Source organism: Cibotium barometz, chromosome 24 (assembly GCF_041138505.1).
Source record: "Cibotium barometz isolate CiBa-2024 chromosome 24, ASM4113850v1, whole genome shotgun sequence".
Classification (NCBI taxonomy): domain Eukaryota; kingdom Viridiplantae; phylum Streptophyta; class Polypodiopsida; order Cyatheales; family Cibotiaceae; genus Cibotium; species Cibotium barometz.
In genome coordinates, this window is record NC_141069.1 from 26,776,002 (window position 1) to 26,800,949 (window position 24,948).

At 45.2% G+C, this 24,948-nt stretch overlaps 2 protein-coding genes across 2 annotated transcripts in view; one reads left to right on the top strand and one right to left on the bottom strand.

Annotated features, from left to right (window-relative positions):
• Positions 1-411: 411 nt before the first annotated feature.
• On the top strand, positions 412-1,759 carry LOC147625094 (chlorophyll a-b binding protein CP29.1, chloroplastic-like). The gene is made up of 2 exons (XM_086818358.1): positions 412-1,089; positions 1,261-1,759. The coding sequence occupies exons 1-2, from the start codon at positions 562-564 to the stop codon at positions 1,618-1,620; spliced, it is 888 nt and encodes a 295-aa protein (XP_086674484.1). The 5' UTR covers positions 412-561; the 3' UTR covers positions 1,621-1,759.
• A 2,629-nt stretch (positions 1,760-4,388) lies between these two features.
• LOC147625095 (uncharacterized) overlaps positions 4,389-24,948 on the bottom strand; it is a 71,836-nt gene continuing 51,276 nt past the window's right edge. The window contains exons 7-9 of the mRNA XM_086818359.1: positions 7,469-7,645; positions 5,166-6,749; positions 4,389-5,045 (exon numbers count right to left, since the gene is read on the bottom strand). Of these exons, the coding sequence (XP_086674485.1) occupies positions 4,974-5,045; positions 5,166-6,749; positions 7,469-7,645 (1,833 nt within the window). The 3' untranslated portion in view covers positions 4,389-4,973. The remainder of the gene's footprint in view (positions 5,046-5,165; positions 6,750-7,468; positions 7,646-24,948) is intronic.

Genomic DNA, 24,948 nt, shown 5'->3' on the forward strand with positions numbered 1-24,948 from the left:
ATAGGAATTCCATACATTATATAAATTAAATGCAAGTGTTGCCAACTTGCCTTTTAGAGGGGTGGGGAGTTAGCTCAGCGTCGAGTAGAGCTCCAGCTCCAAAAGTTGGGCGCATGGGTTCAATATTTGTTGAAACATTGCCGATGCACCCCCCCCTTCCCCCTTTGCATAAGGTGTGGAGTATGAAGTTGATTGCCCAAGAAAACTCACTTTGTCATGCAAAAGGAAGACCCTCACCCCTCACTTTGTACTACAAAAGACATGACCAAAAATGGGTCTTCTTATAGTGGACCCTCTCCCTTGATGTAATATATCATATAGATATATGATGTGTATGATGCTTGATGCAGCCAATGCCCATGCCAATGTTAGGGGGGACAGATGGATATAAGAGAGAGCGAGCAATAGGGTAGTGCCATGTAAGCACCAATGAGATAGAGCGAGGGGGTGGGATTCTCATCCACAAACGAAAAAGATAGGGTCTTCTTCTATAATCCATCAGAGGTTGTAGAGAGGGTGGTGCGGAGCGTGGAATAATTCAATTGCGAAGGTGGTGAAGCTATGGCCGCTACAGCTGCTGCAACATCTCTGGCTGCTTCGTTTCTGGGGTCTTCAACCCAGGAGCTGTCGTCTACCTCCAAGTCTTTCGGTGTGAGCAATGGTTCGCGGGTTGTGGCCAGATTCGGGGGCAAGAAGGGAACGCGCGCCGCCCCTAAGAAGAGCCCAGGGAGCCCAAACCGCCCCCTTTGGTTTCCGGGCGCCAAGCCCCCTGCATGGCTCGACGGCTCGCTCGTAGGGGACTACGGCTTTGACCCCCTCTCTCTCGCCAAGCCTGCAGAGTATTTGCAATTCGACCTTGACTCCTTGAACCAAAATCTGGCCAAGAACAATGCTGGTGAGATCATTGGTACCCGGATCGACAGCGCCACTGCCATCAAGGCTACCCCTTTTCAACCTTACGCTGAGGTCTTCGGCCTGCAGAGGTTTAGAGAGTGTGAGCTTATCCATGGACGATGGGCCATGCTTGCTACCCTTGGAGCTCTGGCTGTTGAAGCATTCACAGGCGTCACATGGCTAGATGCTGGAAAGGTAAGCCGCATTGCGCCATATACCCCATTTCCTACATACATACGCACATCCATGCATGCTCATGAGTATATATATTGATGTATGTGTGTACAAGTAATATGTAAATTTAATCAGGTTTGTATCCTCGCATTGAGTGAAGCAGAAGGAGGTTTACTTTGCTGACTGTTACAGGTTGAACTTGTGGAGGGTCCCTCCTACTTTGGCTTGCCTCTACCCTTTTCCATCTCCACTCTGATCTGGATTGAAGTCTTGGTGGTGGGTTACATTGAGTTCCAGAGGAATGCGGAGCTGGACCCCGAGAAGCGTCTGTACCCTGGTGGCAAGTACTTCGACCCACTGGGTCTTGCTGCAGACCCCGAGAAAAAAGAAGTTTTGAAGCTGGCTGAGATTAAGCATGCCAGGCTTGCCATGGTTGCTGCCTTTGGATTTGCGGTACAAGCTGCTGCCACCGGAAAGGGACCCCTGGATAACTGGGCCACCCACTTGAGTGATCCCCTGCATACCACCATCATTGACACATTCTCCAAGTGATCAGGCCTTTGGTCCCTTCTCCTAGCAACTCCCTGGAGTATTCTTATCTCCTTGTAAGACCTAATTATGTATTATCCAATGTAATCAGTTTTGGATTGCATACCCACTTTGCTTTAAACGAGAAATTTTCGAATGATCACCAGAGCTTTATGGGCTTGCAAGTCATAAACAGATCAGCTTCAAACATGTCAGAATTTCCATTTCTTTCAATTATGCTATCAGTGAGATGTTCCTGCGGGTAAAGATTGGTTGAGTGATGTTGGGAATGCTGTTAAGTGTTGTACAACAGCATGTGTTTCTACAACTAGTTACCGCAAGGACGCTACTGCATGTTTATAAGTGCGAGATGGGCTAGAATTTCTTCTTATGGATAGATAGGACTTTGGCACACGCAAACAGGATTGCCGCTTTCTGTTCTTGTATGTACCATGAATCAGAGTAATGCTCACATCTTTATAACTCCCTGAAGTATTAGTACAGCCTTTTCAATTAGCCTTTCCCACAGGTAAACATTTATGCAACGAGAGGTTGGAGAGTGCTAGTTACATAAATTTGTCTGTGTGATCCTTAATTACGGTTAAGTGGTGGATTCACACCTTCGCTACAGTCTCTCTTGCTATCCTGTTGCTCTATGCGGTCATAGTGGCAAGATTCGACCAACCTAATCCAAAAGATCAGAAATAGCATGGATATATCTCGGTGCCATCTGGCTGTTTTCATTTAGACTGGCGTAATAATCTCATCCAAGTCTCTACACTAATGAAGCTAATGTGTTATGAAAGTTCTGGAAAAGGACGAGATTGTTGCCTTGTTGCCTTGGTCATGCGAATATAACTGTTGTCATCTCTCACACAAAGGAGTTTGAAAAGATGGTTTGGTAATGAGCATGTCTTGTAATACCTACCCGTTTTATCTTTTTTTGGGGGCATTGCGATGATTGGTCACGAAAGTTGTGCCATTTATGGTAGAGTGGGGAATGGAGTTTGAACTCTTGTTTGAGAGCCGTCTAGTTATATCAATTCATCTCGATGCATGCCCACACACCATATCAATCTTTAAAAGTGGCACCTAACCAACTCAAGCCAAGAAAGTAGATACTAATCAACTTTCACTTGAATATGGTGAACAGGTAACACCAACTGTCACTTAAACATGAAGTCTGCGTTCTTGGCTTGTGTTGGTGTACATGTCAAATGCATTTTAACTTAGCTGTTTAAATAAAGAGTCTGGCCTGAGTAACAATGGCTGGCTTGAATTTGTGGTGCTAATCCAAGGGTGGCACAACCACACCAAGTAAAGGTCCTTAAAATCTCACACAGCAGAACGTCACACAAGATTATACTTATGTTCAACACACCCATCAAGAAAGCGTGGGGTAGGAGACTTGAAATCTCACACAGCAGAACGTCACGCAAGATAACACTTACGTTCAACACACCCATCAAGAAAGCATGGGGTAGGAGAGAGTGAGCCCTTTCTAAAATGGAGACGTGATATGGTGTACAATTAAGCAAAATAGTTAGCATATGTACTTTAAACAATATTAAGAAAAGTTGGGGGAAATACCAGATTTCAAACAAAATGGTTAGCAGGTGTACATAAAATAATAATAAAAAGGTTTGGGGGACACCAAATATCAAACAAAATGAACAGCAAATATACTTACAAATAACAGTAGTACAGTTTGAGGCACACCAAATATCAAAATCGGGATAAATGAGACTGAAGGTACAGGTAAGACTACACATTACTTTTCGAGGATTACAATATGATGCCACACAGAAATGGTGCCCTTGACAGCAATTTCTTGTGTCCTCCCTTACCCAAAAGTGTTAACTTACTCAACCACCTCAAAAACTTTCTAATAAGCATCAACAAAGAGGGAAATAAGCGTAAGAAATCAATTCAAGCACAAACAATTTGAGCATCATGGCAACACTCACATGCCATGTCATAGTTTCAAAGCCTACATCGTCTAGCCAAAGAGTAATCAAGACCATTGCCTCCGGAGGTAGGAAGGTAAATGGGAACATTCTGAACACCTTCAATACAAGAGAGAGCAACACATGCCCCACCCCACTAAGTTGTCCTCAATACAAAAAAGAGAGAGCAACTAAGTTGTCCTCTATACTCAAATATTTACTAGGTTTCAGATGCCTAGGATTTTAGAGCATTTCCTATCCCATTATCACTTGCATATGATAACAGATCAAGGATACACATTCTAAAATGAGTTTAAATTTGTAATTTCTTAGTTCCAACACACTATCAATTCATGGTTTTAACTAATGGAGGGTGAATCCTAATGGAACTTCTCAGGTGGTCCTACTTATGCACACAAGGTCGCAATAACAGTGAGTTTATTGTGACCTTGTGTACACAAGGACACATACGTATAAATTTATAACTTCCTAGTACTTAGTTCCACACATTATCAATGCATGGTTTTAACTTATGGAGGGTTAATCCTAATGGACCTTCTCAGAATGTCCCACTTATGCATAGAATCTATCAGCTTCATTCTGGCCTCGGCTTATTTGATGATGTCACTGCTTTGGCATTAAGTTGAATCAATAAGTTGCTGAAGGGTCTCTATAGATACAACTCCACCCATATTTCACCCACCTGACCCTCCTGGGCAGTGGATCTCCTCCACCCGTCCAATGGTGGGCAAAGGAGATGTCTGTTAGGAGTATAAGCCATTCCAGTCTCATAAATTGACTACTACCAATAGATGTATTATCAAACCAGCCTGCCTAGAGAAATGCTGTGATTAGGTTCAAGCTTCCATGTAAATTTCCATGTTAGAATGAGCATTACATATATGCCAGTGCAGCAGAAAATTAGTGTTGTGATGGATTTGAACTGGTTAAATGGAGGCATCACCCCTTGGCTTCCTTGCTTTCTCAAGGATAGCATCAAAACTTTACAAAAGCACATGGCATATCATCAACTTGTCTTCTAGTCTAATATGAACCTAACAGTCTTCAGGCTTGCTCCATATGATGATCCACTGATGCCTGATTAATGATTAACATGTGACTTCTGGTACCATATAAGCCACTCATCAAACAACAGGCAGCAACTGTGCTGACAATCTTTCTCTATAAGCCATGCGTTTCTGTACAGCGAGTTCAGTATGAGAAACTCCACTGCTGGTGGCTGAAAGAATCACCTCTATCTAGCTTTACTATCAGTGGGACTCTACATTTCTGATACTCTATTCAACACAAGTCCTTGCCACTGCAACACCTGCCCTTCATTGAGGAGCCAAGTTTTCACTTAAACCTTCTGTCCCCTTCATCTTCTTTTCAAGCTTATATATTGCCATCTGTAACCTATGCTCTGGGGCTCTACGTGCCACCCTCGTTATCACTGTCGTCTGATCCGATTTCTTCCTCCTCAAATTCAATGCCTTCATCTGCCTGGCATTACCAGCAACCCAAGAACATTTCATGTTTGAGAACCAAAAACCCAAAAAAAAAACAGCAAGCTCATATAAATTCAACGAAGCAAGGCAGTTGGCAACAAACTCCATCATATACCTTGTCTAGGTCAGAAGCATGCTTCTCATGGTCAGAGTCATCTCTGTCAGAGTCACCCATCTCTTCATACTCAAACGTCACGTCCTTGTCTGTGTCCTCTTCAGAATCACTGAGCTCTTCCTGTTCCATGACTATGTTCTCTTCCTCACCAGAGTCCACAAGATCAGTGTTCCCTTTCTCACTCTGTTTGAACAAGCCGAACTTATCAGCATGGCCAAGAGTTTTCTTAGAACGAGTTTTTCTGCCACCCTTCCTCTTAAGGAGAAGGGCTGACACAGAAGAACTCTGCTTTCTTTGGTTGTGGACTGCATCTGAGAGCTCTCCCTGCTTGTCATGCAGTTGCACAGCACGCCTTGGTTCTGGCCGTATGACTGAATCTGAGATTACAGATGGCCATTCTGTATGTCCCTTACCCGAATTGTTTCGACTAATGGTCACTGCATGGGGGCGTTTAAGTATGGGGCTTATTGGATCCAGTGTAACTCTGACACTGTTAAGTGATCCAGCTTGATGCTCCCCCTCTTCCTGCAGGAAAGGGTGAAGTTCTGCAGCCCCACTAGTGGAGCTTTCTTTAGGAGTTGCCAAGACCTGCCGTGAGTTCAAGATACTTTTTCCTTTTGAGGCAGGAAAAAAAGGGCGAAATCGAGGAATAGTTTGTGGTGAAGGTTGCCCTGCAAATGCTTTGCTTCGAGAATCAATCTTGTTTGATATCGGTAGAGATGGCAGTCCTGATTCAAAAGTTGCCTGCATAAGAAAGGGGTGCATCTTGGCCCAAGAAGGCTTATTGATAGACTCCATATAATTTTCAGATAAAACATTTCCACCATGAGAACCTGGAAGTCGAGAAGAGCCTGCAGGTGTTGTAGGAGGACAAAACACTGCCTTGTTTTTGGACACTGAAAGACCATATGCATTTTCAGGTTCAGAAAGACGAAATGACAAATCCTTCAGGTCTCGTGAAGGTTCACCTGTCAAGATAGCTGGGGTTGGCACCACTAGAGGCATGGAAGCTGCCAAACTTCCTTTCTGGCTTTTAGAACTGCGGTTTTGCAAAAAGATATGGGAGGTACTGTTTCCTGTTGAGGAATGATTAAATTTTGCTTGAGAGATCACACGAACACAAGGTGGAAGATTTAGTGATGGCAAGCCAGGAGCTAGTTTGATTGTCTGCAAACCCTTCCTGGGTGGCTCACTAGTCCAAGAGCCTTTGTGTCTCCTGTTTGATGTACCAGAAGTAGCGTTGCGAAAAGTCCCAGATGTTGGTAGAGGGCTGCTTCCCAGAACTGGCAGAGACTTGGGCCTTGACACTAAATGGTTGGTCATACATGAGCTTCTCATGTTGTTCTGCAGTGCATCACTAGCTTGGCATGGAGTTGTAGAACAGTTACCCAACTTGAAGGGAGAGAACAAACATGAAGTGTCTGCAACAGGAAGAGCTGCAGGTGCAGAAGAGTGGCATGGTTGCGGATTCCAGTCTGTCAAGAAAGCTTCATGCAAGTAAACACCAGTTTCCCCACCACATGCTTCATCTCCGCTGTTCACCTCTCCATTATCACCACCATCTTGTGCTGTCGAGAAAGCTCTCTGTCAGAAAAGTAAGCCAAAAACATCAAATCAGTGCCAAAAACATTGATTCATACAAAAACATCAAATCAGGGCAAAAAGACAAGGCATTATATGATCTTCTCTTGTAGCCAAGCATCATTTGTCCACTTAGGTTGTCTGACCCTCTTAGCTGCCATCACCTTCTATGAGTGTTACCCAGCAATTCCAGGTCAGTGCCGGTATGGAAATCTGCGTAGAGGCCCCACCAATATGCAATGGCACAGCCCTATGGACCAAGACCCGTCTACTACTCTGCTGGGGAATTTGAGAGAGTATGTACGGTGGCATGGTACACATTTGGTGGTCTTGGAATTTGAAACATATGTATGTGTTTTTTTGGATTCATATTGCTACCTGGCCTGAATGACACACCAATTGCCAAAGAATGGAGGAATGTGGTCATAATAGACAGATTGATATGCAGCCCAAGAAGGGCAGATTGTAAGAAATTGAACCACCAACAATGCAGCATCAGCAAACACATTCTCAGGGTCACCCTTTCGCTCAGGGTCCTCAAGGCAAAAAGAAAGGAGGAAGGTAGCCATCCAGCAAATAGCTGGACCTTAGAGGGCATACAAATTGATGCAAAGGAAAAACAGTTGGCACAAGCATTTTCTCATCATGAAGGGAGGTTAGTCACAGATGCTCAACATGAGCAAACATGGACATTCTTACCTGTAATTACTTTTTACACTAACCTTCTTTCGGCGCATCTTTTCAGCAATTCTATGCTTCTCTTTGGCTTCACCAGTAGGACTATATGATTTCTGAACACCAATAGCTGCACGCCATAGACGGGACAGAGTTGTTGGGTCTCGGTATGGGACACAATGCTCCCATACTTTTGTCCAATCACTCTTAAAAACTTTGAGCCCCTGTAAAATAGCACTTCAATGAATCAACCAGTGTGGAAATGCTTTCTAAAAAGTCATTGCTTAAAAAAACAAAATGCCTCCTCTCTCTCTCTCTCTCTCTAACGCCATTACATGTTTCCATCACAAAGGCCTCTCTTGGACATCAAATCATTGGCCAAGGCGGGCATTACCATTACTTGATCATGGCTAGTTTACCTCATACACAGGGTAATATGCTGATACCACATGTATATGTACTACTAATAGTTGTTTTTCATTTTCTTTCAGTTAATTTTTCCATGGCTCAGTATACCCATGCTATCATTGTATCACTCAAGGTCTCATAGACCTTTGGGGTCTTTTCTAGACGTTAATGTTACTTACTTTCTTCTCTCTCTCTCTCTCTCTCTCTCTCTCTCTCTCTCTCGGGCCAGATTTATCCGATGACGATTGGCAGCGAGTTGAGAGGCCCCGGATCATGATGTTCTCCCGTATGATCCGCAGCAAACCATCACTCCCACACCAGATTATCCACCACCCCTTCAGTACAGTTTGGACTCCCCTTTTCTCCGGCTCTCTCACGAGGATACCAACTTGGTTATCCAGTTAGATCTTCTCAGCCTCTACACCCATTGCACATGGATCACACCTCCGGAGCTTCCAACAAAGATGCACTTCTATAGAGATCACTTCCTCACGCTCACTGAGGATGGATTCATCTAGCAGCCGGGCTACCTGAGTGTTCACATGTCCCATGCCATGCGGATTGTGATTGGCCAGATACAGCTTTCATCCCACCGCCTCAGAGTGGAGACAGGTAGAGCTGAGCGCATCTTCAAAGCCGGGAAGCTCATACGGAGACCCATAGAGGAGAGGATCTGATGATTATGCCACAGAGGTTGAGACGGAGGAGCATTGCATATGCCGCTGCCTAGTATACTATGAGATCTGCGGGAGGTGAAACCGGCCTCTGGTAGAAACCAAAGTGCGGTGGACTAGCAGTCACCCTTCCACTTGTAGTCTAGATATGAAAACAAAATAGATTGGAGCTAGAGTGCCCCAAATCTGAAAACAAAGCGACACCTGTTGGCCCCAAAGCTTGGCGCCCCTTGCGGTATTTCTTTATTCAATTTCAAAAATATGTAAGGCTGAGTACAACAAAATCAGCCAAGAGAATACACCTGTATGTCCAATCTGACAGCCCACAATACCTCCTAGCACAGAGGATTCACGCACACAGATCTGTGTCTCAAAGCAACACTCTGTGCCTCCCTCTGATCAGCCAAGACCATTTAGCAGAGCAGCCATGAGCATACATCTGGCATATCTCATGCACATGATTCAACTTCTCAGCACAAACATACGTTCACTGTTCAATCTCTGTCTCCACCCTTTTCAATCTGCCATACCCCTCCTCTCACAAGGGGCCAGATAGCTCAAATCTGTAACAGACATAAAGCAATAGAAAGAGAGATAGATGAACAAATTCAGAGCTTACCAAAATCAGCTCGTGGATCTGCACCGGAGGAAATAGTGGTACCAGTCTGTACGTGCACACTTGTTTCAACAACTCTGCTTCACACGTGTGGGTGTACTTGTTTGTACCTTCCTCTCTGCATCCACCTCAGTGCTGTACCTGACTGTACAGACCTGAAAATCTGCACTGTACCAGTCCGTACAGGCCACGTGTCACTGTACTTGCATGCGCTGCTTGCAACCAGTCTTCGTACTCGACTGTACCTGCTCAGCCAGTCAACGCCGCCTGTACCAGACCTGTCCAGCACCTTCTCTGACCGTACAGTGTACCTGCAGTAGTACAAGACTGTACTTGCAATCGTACCAGCCTGTACTGCCTGAATACTGCAGCTGCAGCCGCCTGTAGCAGTCTGTACCTGTTCCACAGCCGCCGCCTTTGCCTGCAGCAATACCTGCTGTCGTACAGGACTGTACGGATGTTGTACGGCCTGTTCTAGCACACAGAAATCAGCAGCAAAACTTCTCTGCAGCAATCGACTAGTTCCCTACTGTTTTCCACGCTTCCCAACAGCACGTATGCTCCACGCTTTTCCAAAAAGAAGAGAGAGAAAGAAGTGAGAGAGGCATGCACTCCAAAAGTGGAGTTATTAAGGTTCCCTAGGGGCCACTAAGGCCTAGGGGAAACCATTCATAAAAACATTAAAATACTAATGTTCTAGTTCCCCCCTTCACACCTAGGGATGTCCACACATCATTATCTCTGTCCGGGCACCCCACATGTGAATCATTTGATATTTTGACTCAGCAACCACCATGCCCACACTTGTGCTGTTCCATTTTCACAGGGCCATGACATACCCCCCTCTTGAAAAATGGCAAGCGTCCTCGATTGCATTCTGGCAATACAGCAAAATATCCAAAGTGAAATATACAATATGGCAAGATCAGCGTCCCAATCTCTCTAAGCCATGCACATGTATCAACATTCACTGCAAACCAATGGCGTAGTAATAGTCCAAGTTGTATACCACTGTGAACCATACATATCCACAAAATCCCAGGTGACTAGTACACATATATCATAGAAGTCCCATAAACAGATGTACTGTCAGCCATCAGTACCTTCGGGTGAGATAAAAACTGCACCAAGCGACCTCTAGATGTCATCTGAGCCTGTCTGTATCAAGGGAGTGGAGGTGCTACCCCCCTCTTGAGCATCAGGTAATGCTCCTGACCCATGCTTTGCTGAGCCTGAATGAGCCACAACAAGAGTCGGCTCTAACTCAAAGGCATCGAGATAAAGCTGCAAAACCTGAGGTGAATCTGTTAAGTCACCTTCCTCCATCCACTTCGCATCCATCGGTGAATAGTTCTTGAACTTCACAAGATAGCGACAGGAAACTTTCCCTCGTACCTTTCTTTCCTTATGTGCCAGTATCTGCTCTGGAATCAGAACCTCATCAAGTTCCTCAACTTCCGGCTGAGCCTCATCCGATACATCCTCAGGCACATCCCCACGGAAAGGTCTAAGGAGACTCACGTGAAAAGCATTGTGAATCCTCCAGTGATCTGGTAGCTTCAAGCGATAGGCTACCTCACCAATCTTTTCCAATACCTGAAAAGGCCCATAATAACGCATGCTCAACTTAGGGAATAAGCGCTTTTTACCCTTCATCTTCTTGAGTCTAGCCTTTTCAAAGCGCAAAAGAACCCAATCACCCAATGCAAACTCTAAATCACGTCTGTGACGGTTTGCGGCTTTCTTTTGCTTCTGCTGAGTTTTTTGGAGTGCCAACTTAACTCTCCGATAAGCTTCATCCAGACTCTCCACATACTGATCAGCCTCAAAAATCTTATCCTTTGTATGCAAAATGGGTGGTACCTTCTTCCCTCCTTCCACAATCTCAAAAGGTGCCTTGCCTGTCGAGGTATAAACAGTGTTGTTATGTGCAAACTACACCAAAGGAAGATAACTTTTCCCATTGTTGCTTGTGCTCTCACACATAACACTTGAGAAGATCCAATACTGTAGAGTTAGCCTCTTCTGACTGACCATCTATTTGCGGATGAAATGACGATGAAAACTTGAGAGTTGTACCCATGTTGTCAAACAACCCTCTCCAGAACAAACTCGTCATCCGTGGATCACGGTCACTAATGATAGAGGTAGGCAAGCCATGATATTTGAAGATGTTCGCCATGAACAACTTCGCCATATGATCCACTTTGATCGCCTTACGCACGGGAATGAAATGAGCCTGCTTACTGAATCTGCATATGATAGTCCAAATGCCATCATTGCCCGTTTGTGTCCGAGGAAGATCAAATATAAAATCCATGGCAATGCTCTCCCAAGGTCTATCTGGAATAGGTAAAGGCTGTAATAACCCTGGTGTCTTTTGACGGTCAAACTTTACCTTCTGACATACGATGCATTGCCTCACAAAGGCATCAACATCTCTTCTCAAGGTTGGCCAATAAAAGAAAGTCTCCACTGCTTTTACCGTGGCGTCAATACCTCTATGACCTACATACAGTGGAGCATGACTTTCAATCATAACCTTGAGTCGCAATGGCCTGGTAACACACAGTCTGCCATGCATCAATAAAAATCCATCTCTGAGAGTATAGTGCTCATGCCGCTAACCCTCAGACATCTGATCATACAACTTTTCAAAGTCCTCATCATGGGCATACTGCTCTTTCATTTCATCAAGCTCATGATGATAAGCAAGTGAAACTGCAGAGACCTGTGGCTTGCGTGATAAAGCATCTGCCACTACATTCTTTTTGCCTTCCACATGCACAATCTGGAAGTGAAACATAGACAAAAAGTTTGCCCAACGCATATGCTTCTCTGAAAGCTTAGTTTGCGTGAGGAAATAACGCAAGGTCTGATGATCTGTCTGCACAGTGAAATCAGCCCCAAGCAAGTAGTGTTTCTATGTAGAAAGAGCGTGAATTACAGCCAACATCTCTTTCTCATAAACCTGTAAATGCTTTTCGGCATCTTGCAATATTCTACTCTCATAGGCTATCACATGTCCCTCTTGCATGAGAACTGCACCAATGCTGCTTCCACATGCATCACACTGGACAACAAAAGCCTTTCAGAGGTCCGGTAACACCAATACTGGATCCGAAGTAAGCTTTTCTTTGAGCTTTTTGAATGCTGTAATTTCCCGATCAGTCCATCTAAACGGAGTTGCCTTCTTTGTCAAGGCATGAAGAGGCGAAGCAATTTCAGCAAAGTACCGTATGTACCGCCTGTAATAGGAACACAATCCTAGAAAGCTGCGTACATCATGCACGGTCCTCAAATCTGGCCAATTAAGAATTGCTTCCACCTTTGCTGGATCCATACGGACTCCATGCTCAGACACAATATGCCCCAAGAAATGTATCTCTTGCAAAAAGAACTCACTCTTCTTGCCATTAACAACCAGCCTATGGTTCCTGAGTTCTGCAAACACAATGGCCAAATGCCTTCTATGCTCTTCCTCCGTTTGTGAATGCACAATCTTATCATCAAAGAATGTGCCCACAAACGCTCTATGAGGCTTGAAAATCTTGTCCATCATTCTGTTAAATGTGGCAGGTGCATTTGTCAAACCAAAGGGCATAACCAAGAACTCATACAATCCAAACGTGGTTCGGAATGTTGTCTTATGCACATCCTCGGGTCTAATTCGTATCTGATGATATCCGCTTTTCAAGTCAATACGACTAAAGACTGTGGAGCCCTGTAAGCAATCCAAAATGTCATTGATCCTCGGTATGGGGAATCGATTCTTGATGGTGTTCTTGTTCAGCGCCCGGTAGTCAATACACATGCGCCAAGAACCATCCTTCTTTTGCACCAAGAGTACAGGTGAGCAAAAGGGTGATGAGCTAGGCTGTATCAACCCTTTATTCAAAAGCTCCTGCACCTAACTCATAATCTCTTCCTGTTGGGCTGCACTAACACGGTACGGCGGTCTATTCGGTGGAGTACTATCAGGAATTAGATCAATGGCATGATCTTCTGGCCTCTCAGGAGGAAGTTCTCTTGGCAATGACTCGGAAAAACAATCTTGAAACCCACATAAGAAATCAGTCCTGTCCTTATCTAACATAGACAAATTAGACTTAGACTCATCATCTTGTGCATCCTTTACATAAATCAAGTACGCGGAAAGATGCTTTTTCATTCCTGATGAAATCGCCGAAGCGGATACAATAGGAACAGATTCCCCTTTAAGTTTTACATCCAAAACATATTCTTTCCCTCTATGAGTCAAAGCAATCTTCCTATTATATGTATCCACCACCGCATGTACTATGTGGCACCATGGCATTCCCAACAAAACATCACAGCCATCAAGAGGCATGATGAAAAACTCTTCGCTGTCCACATAACCCTGCAAATGAAGCCGAAGCTTCCCAATGATGGGAGTAACGGGTTCTGCATACCCTGGACAAGCCATATTAGCCTCATGTAACGGCCCCATCTCCTCTGCACGGATCCCCAATCGGCCAGCCAAATCTGGTGAAATGAAGTTGGCTCTAGCACCTGTGTCAAAGAATATCAAGGCATTCTGATCTCTCACTTTGCCCCATGCCCTGCACAACTCTGTCTCTTCACCACTTGGCTGTTCCCCCACAAGATCAGGAACTAACCCTGCAGAAGGCTTTGGTTTCTTTGACTTGGGCTCTCCTTTATTGTCAGAGTCCTTTTGGGACTTTCTCTTGGGACAATTAAATGACATATGTCCCTCTTCTGTACAGTAAAAACATTTCCGAGCATCTCTCAAAGCCTGTCTTTCCTCAGAAGTCCTCTTGGGCATTGGCAACTTCTTATACTTCGTCTCTGAAGACCCTTTAGCATCACGAGAAGCATGCCCAGATTTTTCAGCTTTCTTGCTCAAGTTCTTACTGCCTTTAAACCCAGATGATCCTCCAGTGAGTAACGCATTAGCTGTCATAGCATTTTCAATCATCTGTGACATGTTCGTTACTCTTGTCTTGATACAATAATCTCGCACCTCTTTGGACAGCCCACAACAATACTTCTCTACCTGCTCAGACAAAGGCACTGCATGGTAAGAAGTCACTGGGAGTAAAGCTTCCCAAAACTTCTTGTTATAATCTTCCAAATTTTCACATTTTGAAGCATCCAACTTGTGCCATGCGGTCATAACATCCATCTCAAATGTAGATGTGAGCCATACAGAAGAGAAAACCTGTTTAAATTGTACCAAGTGGTGGGTGCTATGCCCTGCAAAAGAAGAGTAGACCACCACTGCAAAGCATTGCCCTTGAGAAAAGTGGCAGCTTTCCTCACCTTAGAGGACTCTGTGTAATTCCCACCAGAAAAAGCAACATCAAACTGCTGTAAAAAGGTGAGTGCTTTAAGTTTATCTTTGGCCCCACTGAATGTATCAAACTTCACTGCAGCTCCCCCTTCCTTGTAATCCTTCGCCTTTCCCATAGGCGTTAGATTATCATATGGAAGTGGCTTTGCAAGATTGCTGCCCCCAACATTCATGCCCATCATTGGGTCAACATTACCCATTCCCACACCAGGCATACCATACATTCCAGCCATGTTTCCAAACATTCCATTATGCATACCTGGCTGCATGCCACCATACATATTGCCTTGCATTCCAGGTTGCATGCCTCCAAACATATTTCCTTGCATACCGGACTGCATACCACGCTGAAAATTAGCTCCAAAAGGCCCGTGCATACCCATGCCTCCCTGAGGATAACCCCCAGTCATAGATTGGAACACCGAGCCACCACCAAAATAACCTGGATGCATATTCTATTGAGGAATTGATGGCTGTCCAAAGAAGGAACTCTGTGAGTTTGCTCCATAAGCATGCTGCATGTTCGGAAACTGGCCAAAAGATGGATCCTGTGGGATGGCACCACTATGACCCTGAGGAAGATTCTTAGAACGAACCTTCTTCTTCTTCTTTTCGGGCTTTGTACGGGATCTCATAAATTCAGCAAACCTCTCACTTTGTGTGAGCTGCATAAATACATCCATAACACCAGCCAAACGATCTTTAAACCGAGCATCATCATCCTCTTTACCAAGTACATCTTCTGGCTGTGTTACATCCTCATATTGCTCAACATCTGCAGCCTGTTCTCCTGCATGAATATCCTCAGATACATCTCTCTCAGGAGAGGTCTCTTGCTCTTCCTCTTCATGATAGAAGTACTCATCCTCTGTATCAGACATGTTTGTTGAATTTTTTAGCGATGACTTTTCTCGAGGCAACCACGAGCTCACCCCCTTCAAAAAGTTGATGATGGTCCCGGCAACAGAACCTTGAAACCAGCCTCTAGTAGAAACCAAAGTGCGGTTGACTAGCAGTCACCCTTCCACTTGTAGTCTAGATATGAAAACAAAATAGATTGGAGCTAGAGTGCCCCAAATCTGAAAACAAAGCGACACCTATTGGCCCCAAAGCTTGGCGCCCCTTGCGGTATTTCTTTATTCAATTTCAAAAATATGTAAGGCTGAGTACAACAAAATCAGCCAAGAGAATACACCTATCTGTCCAATCTGACAGCCCATAATACCTCCTAGCACAGAGGATTCACGCACACAGATCTGTGTCTCAAAGCAACACTCTGTGCCTCCCTCTGATCAACCAAGACCATTTAGCAGGGCAGCCATGAGCATACATCTGGCATATCTCATGCACATGATTCAACTTCTCAGCACAAACATACATTCACTGTTCAATCTCTGTCTCCACCCTTTTCAATCTGCCATCCCCTCCTCTCACAAGGGGCCAGATAGCTCAAATCTACAACAGACATAAAGCAATAGAAAGAGAGATAGATGAACAAATTCAGAGCTTACCAAAATCAGCTCGTGGATCTGCACCGGAGGAAATAGTGGTACCAGTCTCTACTTGCACACTTGTTTCAACAACTCTGCTTCACACGTATGGGTGTACCTGTCTGTACCTTCCTCTCTGCATCCACCTCAGTGTTGTACCTGACTATACAAACCTGAAAATCTGCACTGTACCAGTCCGTACAGGCCACGTGTCACTGTACTTGCATGCGCTGCCTGCAACCAGTCTTCATACTCGACTGTACCTGCTCAGCCAGTCAGCGCCGCCTGTACCAGGTCTGTCCAGCACCTGTCCAGCACCTGCTCTGACCGTACAGTGTACCTGCAATAGTATAGGACTGTACTTGCAGTCGTACCAGCCTGTACTGCCTGAATACTGCAGCTGCAGCCGCCTGTAGCAGTCTGTACCTGTTCCACAGCCGCCGCCTTTGCCTGCAACAGTACCTGCTGTCGTACAGGACTGTACGGATGCTGTATGGCCTGTTCTAGCACACAGAAATCAGCAGCAAGGCTTCTCTGCAGCAGTAGACTAGTTCCCTCCTGTTTTCCACGCTTCCCAACAGCACGTATGCTCCACGCTTTTCCAAAAAGAAGAGAGAGAAAGAAGTGAGAGAGGCATGCACTCCAAAAGTGGAGTTGCCCCCTCCCCATACTTGTCTTAGGGCCCCAACTTTAATAAATATTAAAGTTCCCTAGGGGCCACTAAGGCCTAGGGGAAACCATTCATAAAAACATTAAAATACTAATGTTCTAGTTCCCCCCTTCACACCTAGGGATGTCCACACATCATTATCTCTATCCGGGCACCCCACATGTGAATCATTTGATATTTTGACTCAGCAACCACCATGCCCACACTTGTGCTGTTCCATTTTCACAGGGCCATGACAGGAGGTTTCACTGTCTGTTTCGTGAGGGATTCGGTCCACTCTCCAGGATCTTTGACTTCCCGGACCAGCGTTGCCTAGGCCTCTTCCTCCTTGAGCTCCACAGAGACAAGGACACTTTCTTGAGAGAGCTTCAGCCCCAGCCACCCCCACCCCTTCCTCACCAACCAACCATCACCAGTTTCTTCCGGATCCAAGAGATGGAGGACACCGATACAGTGGATCTTGTGGACCCAGCTCGAGCTTCTCCGAACCTACCTCGCCCGAGAGGAGTTACCTCAGACCGGGCCTCCGCACTCCAGCATGCCCGACGCCCCAGCCTCCCAGCCGTCGGCCACAATCCCCTCATCAGCTCCAGATCCAGGACATGCTCCACCACCATCAAGCTACCTTTCCACGTGACATAGCTAAGGGAGACTGCTTAGCCATACTCATTAGCCCTATGCTTGATATTTTGGAGAGTGGTATACCATCTACAGGGAGCTGATGCTGCTCTCATGTTTCTATGTTCCTAGTACTCCATGATGGGTTTCCATGGACACTTTTGTATCACCCCAGTGAGATAGCTATGTTTATGTTTTGTTTCTGTTTTATTTTCCATTCCATAATGAGATATGCCATGGACATTACTGTATCACTTTGGTCTCGTAGGCCTGTTGGGTCTTTAGTAGATGCTTAATCTCTCTCTCTCTCTCTCTCTCTCTCTCTCTCTCTCTCTCTCAAAGCCAGATACCCCAGAACTTAGCAACCTCGTCCCTCCATCTGGCAGCTGTATCTTGAGGATATCCTTCGACGCCGTGGCGAGCTCCCATCACAAAGGGAGATGCTATGGCTGCTTTGCATTCTTTTCTGGAGGAGGATGTTTATCACTGTAACGACACATTGTCATCAAGTAGCATCACATGGATACTTCAGCTCATGTAGCTAGTTTTGTACAGTTTTTTTATTTTCCCTGGTCCACTATTCATCATGGATACATTGTACTACCTTTTTGGTCTCATAAACCCTCCAGGTCTTTTTAAAACGTTAATATATTTTTCTTTCTTTCTTTCTCAGGGCACGAGGTGGCATGTCGGAGGTGATCACTAGCACCATACGGGTGAAGCAAGGATGCCCTCTCTCTCTCACAATCTTTGGCCTCTACATAGATGAGGTCTCTAACTTTATTGATAGACTTGGTTTGGTGGGCCAGGCTCCACACTCTGTGTTACACTCGTACCCATTCTGCTTTATGCAGACCACATAGTGCTTATGTCAAATTCAGCAAAGGGGTTACACAGACACTTGATGGCACTGCAGGCCGCCTTTTGTCAGAAGCAAGATCTTACAGTTAACAGACCAAGGTTATGCTCTTCAACACCTCACACTCCATGGTCTCCAGATAGTGCTTTAAATATGCAGGGGATCAAGTAGACACTGTCCCATCTTAAGTATACCTAGGAGTCACTTTTTCTGCATCCTACTTCACGATGCGCCTGGCAGCCCAGGCTCGCCTAACGAGGCGGTATGTGGCTTTGGCTCGTTTGAAACAACGGTGCTTTCAAGCTCATTTTCAGAAGCCTAGCACTAAGGGATGGCTGTAGCCTGTGATGTACTGGGCCTCCTTTTGGTGACCAAACCTACTGGGAGGAAGAGATAGAGAGATTGCAAGTCATGATATTTTCTTGGATGATTGAGTAATTCCTCAGTGTCCCACCCCATTATTCTTCATAGCTTCAAGCAGCCCCCTTCGTAATTGATGCTCTCTTCAAGACGACAACTTTCATATACCGCATCTACATCTTGGACAAAGACAGGCTCGCCCAACAAGCATTGGAGTCATCTAGATGACTAGTCAAGACGGAACATGTTAGGGTTTGGTATGTCAGGGTTACACAATTCCTCTCCCACCAACTTCATATGGATCACATGCCCCCATTCCACTGTAGTCTGGATGCACCTCTACTACCTCTCACCTGATAGGACATTAACCGACATATAGCCGCGCTGACCTCGTCAAACTAGAGACCGACCTCACATGCATGGATCCACTCCAGCCTCCCACAAATATGCAGTTCTGCCAGGATCATTTTAGAAGGATCATAGAGGACGGCTTCATTTACAAGCCTGCCTATCTTCACAGACACATGTCACATGCCATGAGGATTGTGATCAGCAAGATCAGAGTCTCGTCACGTCACCTGAGGGTGGAGACTGAGCGAGAACAGACCATTGCCAGAGAGAACAAGATCAGCTGGTGTCGAGATGGTGGAGCACTATCTTTTCAAATGCCCAATGTCCCAAGAGATACGAGGAGGATTTCATTGCCTCTTCAGGGGGAGCTGTGATGTATCTAGGGTCAAGCAATCTACATCGATGTCATGTGCACACATGGACATGGCTGATCCAAAGCTAATCCCTGATTTGGGTAGCAGATGAATAGAACGTTTAGGGAACCTAGTCCTTGCTTATAGGCCAACCAGCTTGGGATGGACAGTAGGCAGTCAGTATCCGATTCTTCCACACGTGTGAGTCGTGGAGCAGGCCAACATCAGAACCAACCGACCAGTATGTATTGGGTCTATATAAAGCTAGGCATAGAATTCATCATTCTGATCTCTCTCCCTCATGGAGGCAGGTCATAGATAGGATTTAGAAGGTCATTTGGGCAGGCCAAGGACCACATAATTTGCACAGACATGATACTGAATACAGGCATCTCTCTCTCTCTCTTCTCTCTATCTATTTGCGTTGCATCAGGATGTTCCTATGAAAGGTGCTTAGGGCTGAAAGAAGACGGGAAACGGCTGGCTGAAACGTTTCAGCCAACAGGGGAAACATTTCAGGCTGCCGTTTCCCACTACACAAGGCGTTTCAGAGTTTTTTTCACGCAGAACAACATGAACGTATAAGAAAAATTCCATTACATAAACTGATATCCCTTTTATTCCCCTTCTATTCTCTTAAACGTTAAAACTCATGTCATAATGTGATCACATGTCTATACAAACAACCATGAAATTTCAGCCCCTCCCCTCCCTCAGCCCTCTTTGCTGGCATGGTGTTTCAGTTTCCGTTTCAGCCTGTTGGAAATAAGTGCACACTAGGTGTACTATTTCTCTAGTCTAGTTTCAGTTGAGTCTTTATGTCTTGAGTCTAGTGCCATGTGGCACCTCTACATTTATCCCATAAGTCAGTCTACTCAATCTTGTACTTCTCACCTATATATTGTAGGTGTCACATCAATGAAAGTATCAATCTTGTGTCTTGTCTACACTCATCTCAAGGTATGTCTATGGTTTGTGTTTCCTTCTAGTTATGCTCTCATTTCAGTTTCAGTTTCAGTTTTATCTCTGTCTCTCCCCCATTTTTCTACATGGTATCAGAGCCAGCCTTTCCTAGTTCCTTTCCTGCCCCAAGATGCGGTTTTCGCTACTCTTTGTGAGGATTTGCTTCCCTGTATTCTGTGCCTAGAGCTTTGTAAATTTGCTCTGTTTCTTTTCGGGATATTATGCTCTGAGCAGCCAACTTCCTTTAGGGTTAGGTTTTGCTTCCTCAGGGTGTTTTTTTCTCCTTTCCTATGTGCAGGGAGCTTCTTAAGGGTTAAAGGTTTCATTTCTCTTTTGTTCTGCGCTGAGTCTTTAGAGTCCGATCTCCTTTTTTTTCTCCGTCATGGAAGCAATTCTTACCTACATGATCTGCGCCATTCTTCCCCTGATTACTGCCCGCCATTCCACTCAGAAATCAGTGCACCATTTCATCCTTCTTTGCCTCGCATTCTGCCCGCCATTCCACTCAGGAATCTGCCCGCCATTTCCTGTCTTGTTGCCCGCCATCTACATTAAAAAAAAAAACTGAGCGTTACTCTACATCAGCTTGCCGTCAGTTTTGGGCCTCATCTCATGGCATCCTCAGGGCGATTTCAGTCAGCCTGTCATCGCCTTCATTTGCTGCTCCAGCTTACAACTCCAGATCTGTGCCAACAACTGCCCGACTTCTCCTTCTTGCTGCTGCGGGGGTTCATCATGGTGCTGCCGCCTCTCTACTTGAGCTTACCGGCCTGTCCTCTAGTACTGCACATGCAGCAGCTACCCCCGCAATCTCTTCTTCATCAACATGTCTTCTCAAGTCGTGGACCTCCTGGACATTCAACTCATGCAACAACTCGTCATTTTTGGATCTCTGGTCTTCTCGACATCAACTCAACACCTCCTTTTGTGAAGGTAAACTCCAATGCTGATTTTGGACCTGATTTGCAACATCTGTGCAAAAGGCATTTTCCCCTTTGTTATTTCCCATTTCCTCTTCATCGTCACATGTGGGTTAGCTGTCCATTGGACCAGCCAGACCTGCAGCAGCAAATTTAAAGCAGAAATCAAGTGTATGCTGTGTTCTATTTTCAGTTTACTCTCTATCTCTTGAAAAATAAAAATCTCAGTTCTGAATTTCATTTACTTCTCTATCTTGTACGGGATTAGACACTGCCAAATCTGGTAAGACCTTCCCATCTCTCTCATAATTATCTATGTTTTTCAAGCTATCTACCACCATTGATCACCAATGATGTAGATCATGGGGTAATATCATGTCTATTTGTCTACATGGACTTATCTTTGTCCCTATCCAAGAGGCACCCCTGCATTACCCACTCTAGCAGGAGGATTGGCCTTGAGGAGGGATTATCTATCAAGGTCCATCTCTCTGTCTATCTACAATCAGTCAGTCTCTCTGTCTATGTGTTGTGATCTTACAGTCATATGTCTCTGACACTCTGTCTTAATCAGTCTATATGCCTATCTTTTGTGGATTAGTTACCCACATGTCTTTGGCATTTTGTCTATGTCCCCATTTATCTTCTATTTGTCAGTCTCTCTCATGTCTATCTGAAAGTCTCTCTCTCTGTGGGACCACTCTACTGGCTGATTGTCTCTCTCTCTGTCTGTCTATGATCCACTCTTGTCCCTACCCTTGTGGACCCATATGAGGATATCACTTGAGGAGGGGTGTCTCAAGATCTTTTGTCTCTCATGTCTTGTCTCTCAGTCTATCAGTCTTTATGTCTGTCTTCTAGTCTTGTCCATCTTGTCTTCTAGCTTGTCTCTCAATCCTTGTCTAGTCTCTCTGTCTTGTTCTTATCTTTTGTCATGTCATAGTCTTGTCTTTTTGTCTTCCTCCTAGTGTCCACTTAAGGAGGGTGTTGGAAATAAGTGCACACTAGGTGTACTATTTCTCTAGTCTAGTTTCAGTTGAGTCTTTATGTCTTGAGTCTAGTAACATGTGGCACCTCTACATTTATCCCATAAGTCAGTCTACTCAATCTTGTACTTCTCACCTATATATTGTAGGTGTCACATCAATGAAAGTATCAATCTTGTGTCTTGTCTACACTCATCTCAAGGTATGTCTATGGTTTGTGTTTCCTTCTAGTTATGCTCTCATTTCAGTTTCAGTTTCAGTTTTATCTCTGTCTCTCCCCCATTTTTCTACACAGCCCTCCTAGAAATTTCCATTTTCGTTTCCCCCTTTCTCTCAACTATGCTGTGCGTGCATTGCTACTCTTGCTGCATTCCCAACCCCAACATTTGGTGTGCAATGCGCTTATCGTATAAGAGACATGGGATGACTGAGCTTACGGCTTGTGTAATGCCGGTCATAAGGAATAGTTGTAACTAGAGCTGCTGTCACAATCCTCCAGAGATCTGTGCCATGTGGAAGGATTTTCTAGGGCATGATGGATTCACTCATTTAAGAGTTGGTGACTTTAATGAGTGATTAGAGTTGGTGACTCTAAATCAATAAGAAGAGTTGGTGACTCTGACTACTGTAGTCATGCATTCATGCAAGGTTGGTGACCCTAGCATCTCATAAACTCATGAAAGAGTTGGTGACTCTGTTCAGTGTGTGTTAACTCATGGAAGGGTTGGTGATCCTAGTGAGTTAGCTGGGCTCATGCAAGGGCAATGGCTCTAGTGAGTACAACATTTGGATCCAGCATGAGTGGTGCCCATGGTCACGACAATTTTTGTGTACACGATGTTAAGTTGGGAGATTTAATCCAAATCATCGCACACAAGCATTTGCCTGTGAAGTGCACTTGCATGTGTGACTTGTTTTGTTTGCCTGGACATTGCATGGTATTTTGCCTGTGAATGTCCATGGGCATTGAGGATGCCTGGACACCTCGTGGACGCGCGTGTGCACATCTGTTTGGGGCTAAGGCCGTGAATATTATATATTTTGCCGGTGGTAAGTGTGCACGCTCAACCTTATTTAATTATTATTTCTTTGTTTACTAAAGTCTATGGTTGTTGCAGGTTCATATTCATTAAAGTTTGGGCACACAAACTTATAATTTATAAGAGTTCACATCGGGCTGGACTATTTTAATGAACCGGGACCAATTATTAGGTTTGGGCACCCGGGCATGGACCAAAAACCCACAAGTTGCTAAAAGTGACCCTGGGGGCTATTTTTGACACCCACGAGTTGCTTTTCTGGGAGTTTTGGTGTGTGGAACAAGTCAGGGGCAGCCAAAAAGGAGTTGGTCGACTTCTTCTGTTGTGAGCATCAGGCTGTTGGACAGTAGAGAGGAGAGTTTTGTGGCTGGCTGACTTCTTCTACTGCTGCAAGACAATTGGCCAATTCCTTGTACATGTGCTGTAGGGCTGGCCGACGTTCTCTCTCTTCTCTAGTGCTGGCCCAGTTGCCTACAGGCTGTAGGGAGCCAGTCGAGTTGCATACAGGCTCCCTAGGGCTGGTGGACTTCCTCTATTGTTTTCTCTTTTGGCTGGCTGTGCTGATTTACAGCAGATTTCAGCAATACTCTTAAGGGTTTCCTTGAGATGGAATAGATACAGGTTGTGCCCGGCTTCAATATAGCTTCAAGGGAAGCAAAACGATTGGCCTAAGTGTTGTATTGGGCCTATTTGGAGCTGCTGAATTGCACAATCGTGTGGACAGCCGTGAAACCAAGGAACAGTTGGTGATTGTGTAAGCCCAGGTTGGTGAGTCGTGACCAAGGGCTTGGTTTCAGGGGACAGTAGTTGGTGACTGCTTTGGACCTCGTTGCTGACCGAGGGTTGGCTTTATTTGGACAGCAGTTGGTGACTACTTTGGCCTTGGGTGGTGACCAAGGATTTGTTTTCTCTATTGAGCAGTTGGTGACTGCCTTGCTCTAGTTGGTGACCGAGAGCTTGTACTGTTTGTTTTCCACAAATTTGGATAAATCTGGTGCTGGCCAAGGAGTGGAACTCCCAGGCACGAGAACACTCTGTTGGTAATAAAGATACCTCAAGGGGGGGGGGGGGGGGGGGGGGGTGGCCCAACTTCAGCCCCTAGTGCTGTGTCATGTGCAAGATTATCTTATGTCGTTGCAGAACGTGTATGTGATTTATGATGTCTATGGTAGATGTATTGATTCATGTTCATGTTGTGATGGATGTTGAATGTATGATGTGATTTGAGCCATTGGTTTTCTGTATTACACATGCCCGTCTTGGGACATTTCCCCCTCAGCTTCTAATCAGTTGTCCTCAACTGAAAAGCGTCCATATATGCTGTAAGGAGATCCGGGTACACCCATGCTGGATCCAAATGCTTTACTCACTAGAGCCATTGCCCTTGCATGAGCCCAGCTAACTCACCAGGATCACCAACCCTTCCATGAGTTAACATACTTGTTGAACAGAGTCACCAACTCTTTCATGAGTTTATGCATACACTAGGGTCACCAACCCTTGCATGAATGCATAACTACAGTAGTCAGAGTCACCAACTCTTCTTACTGACTTAGAGTCACCAACTCTATCCACTCATTAAAGTCACCAATTCTTACATGAGTGAATCCATCATGCTCCACGAAATCCTTCCGCATGGCACAGATCTCTCGAGAATTGTGACAGCTGTCTAGGGTCCGTGTCATCTGTTTGCAGCATGTCGCCCCCTCCTGGAACCCTGTTGTGCACATCATCTCTAGCGGCCACCTGCTGTCCGTGCTCGTCGCTCTCCCCGGGGACCTGCCACCCACAACTTCATTGCCCACCTCCTGCCCTGTCGGCTCTATTGCCCAACGCTCCACCTCCGCCCCACTCCGCCAGCGGCACCACCTCCGCTTCACTCTG

What these genes read in the sequence shown, in the direction of transcription:
- LOC147625094 (XM_086818358.1), top strand. Translation starts at nt 562, where the DNA reads ATGGCCGCTACAGCTGCTGCAACATCTCTGGCTGCTTCGTTTCTGGGG. An exon ending in CATGGCTAGATGCTGGAAAG is followed by an intron (nt 1,090 to 1,260) that starts GTAAGCCGCATT and finishes TGACTGTTACAG; the next exon opens with GTTGAACTTGTGGAGGGTCC.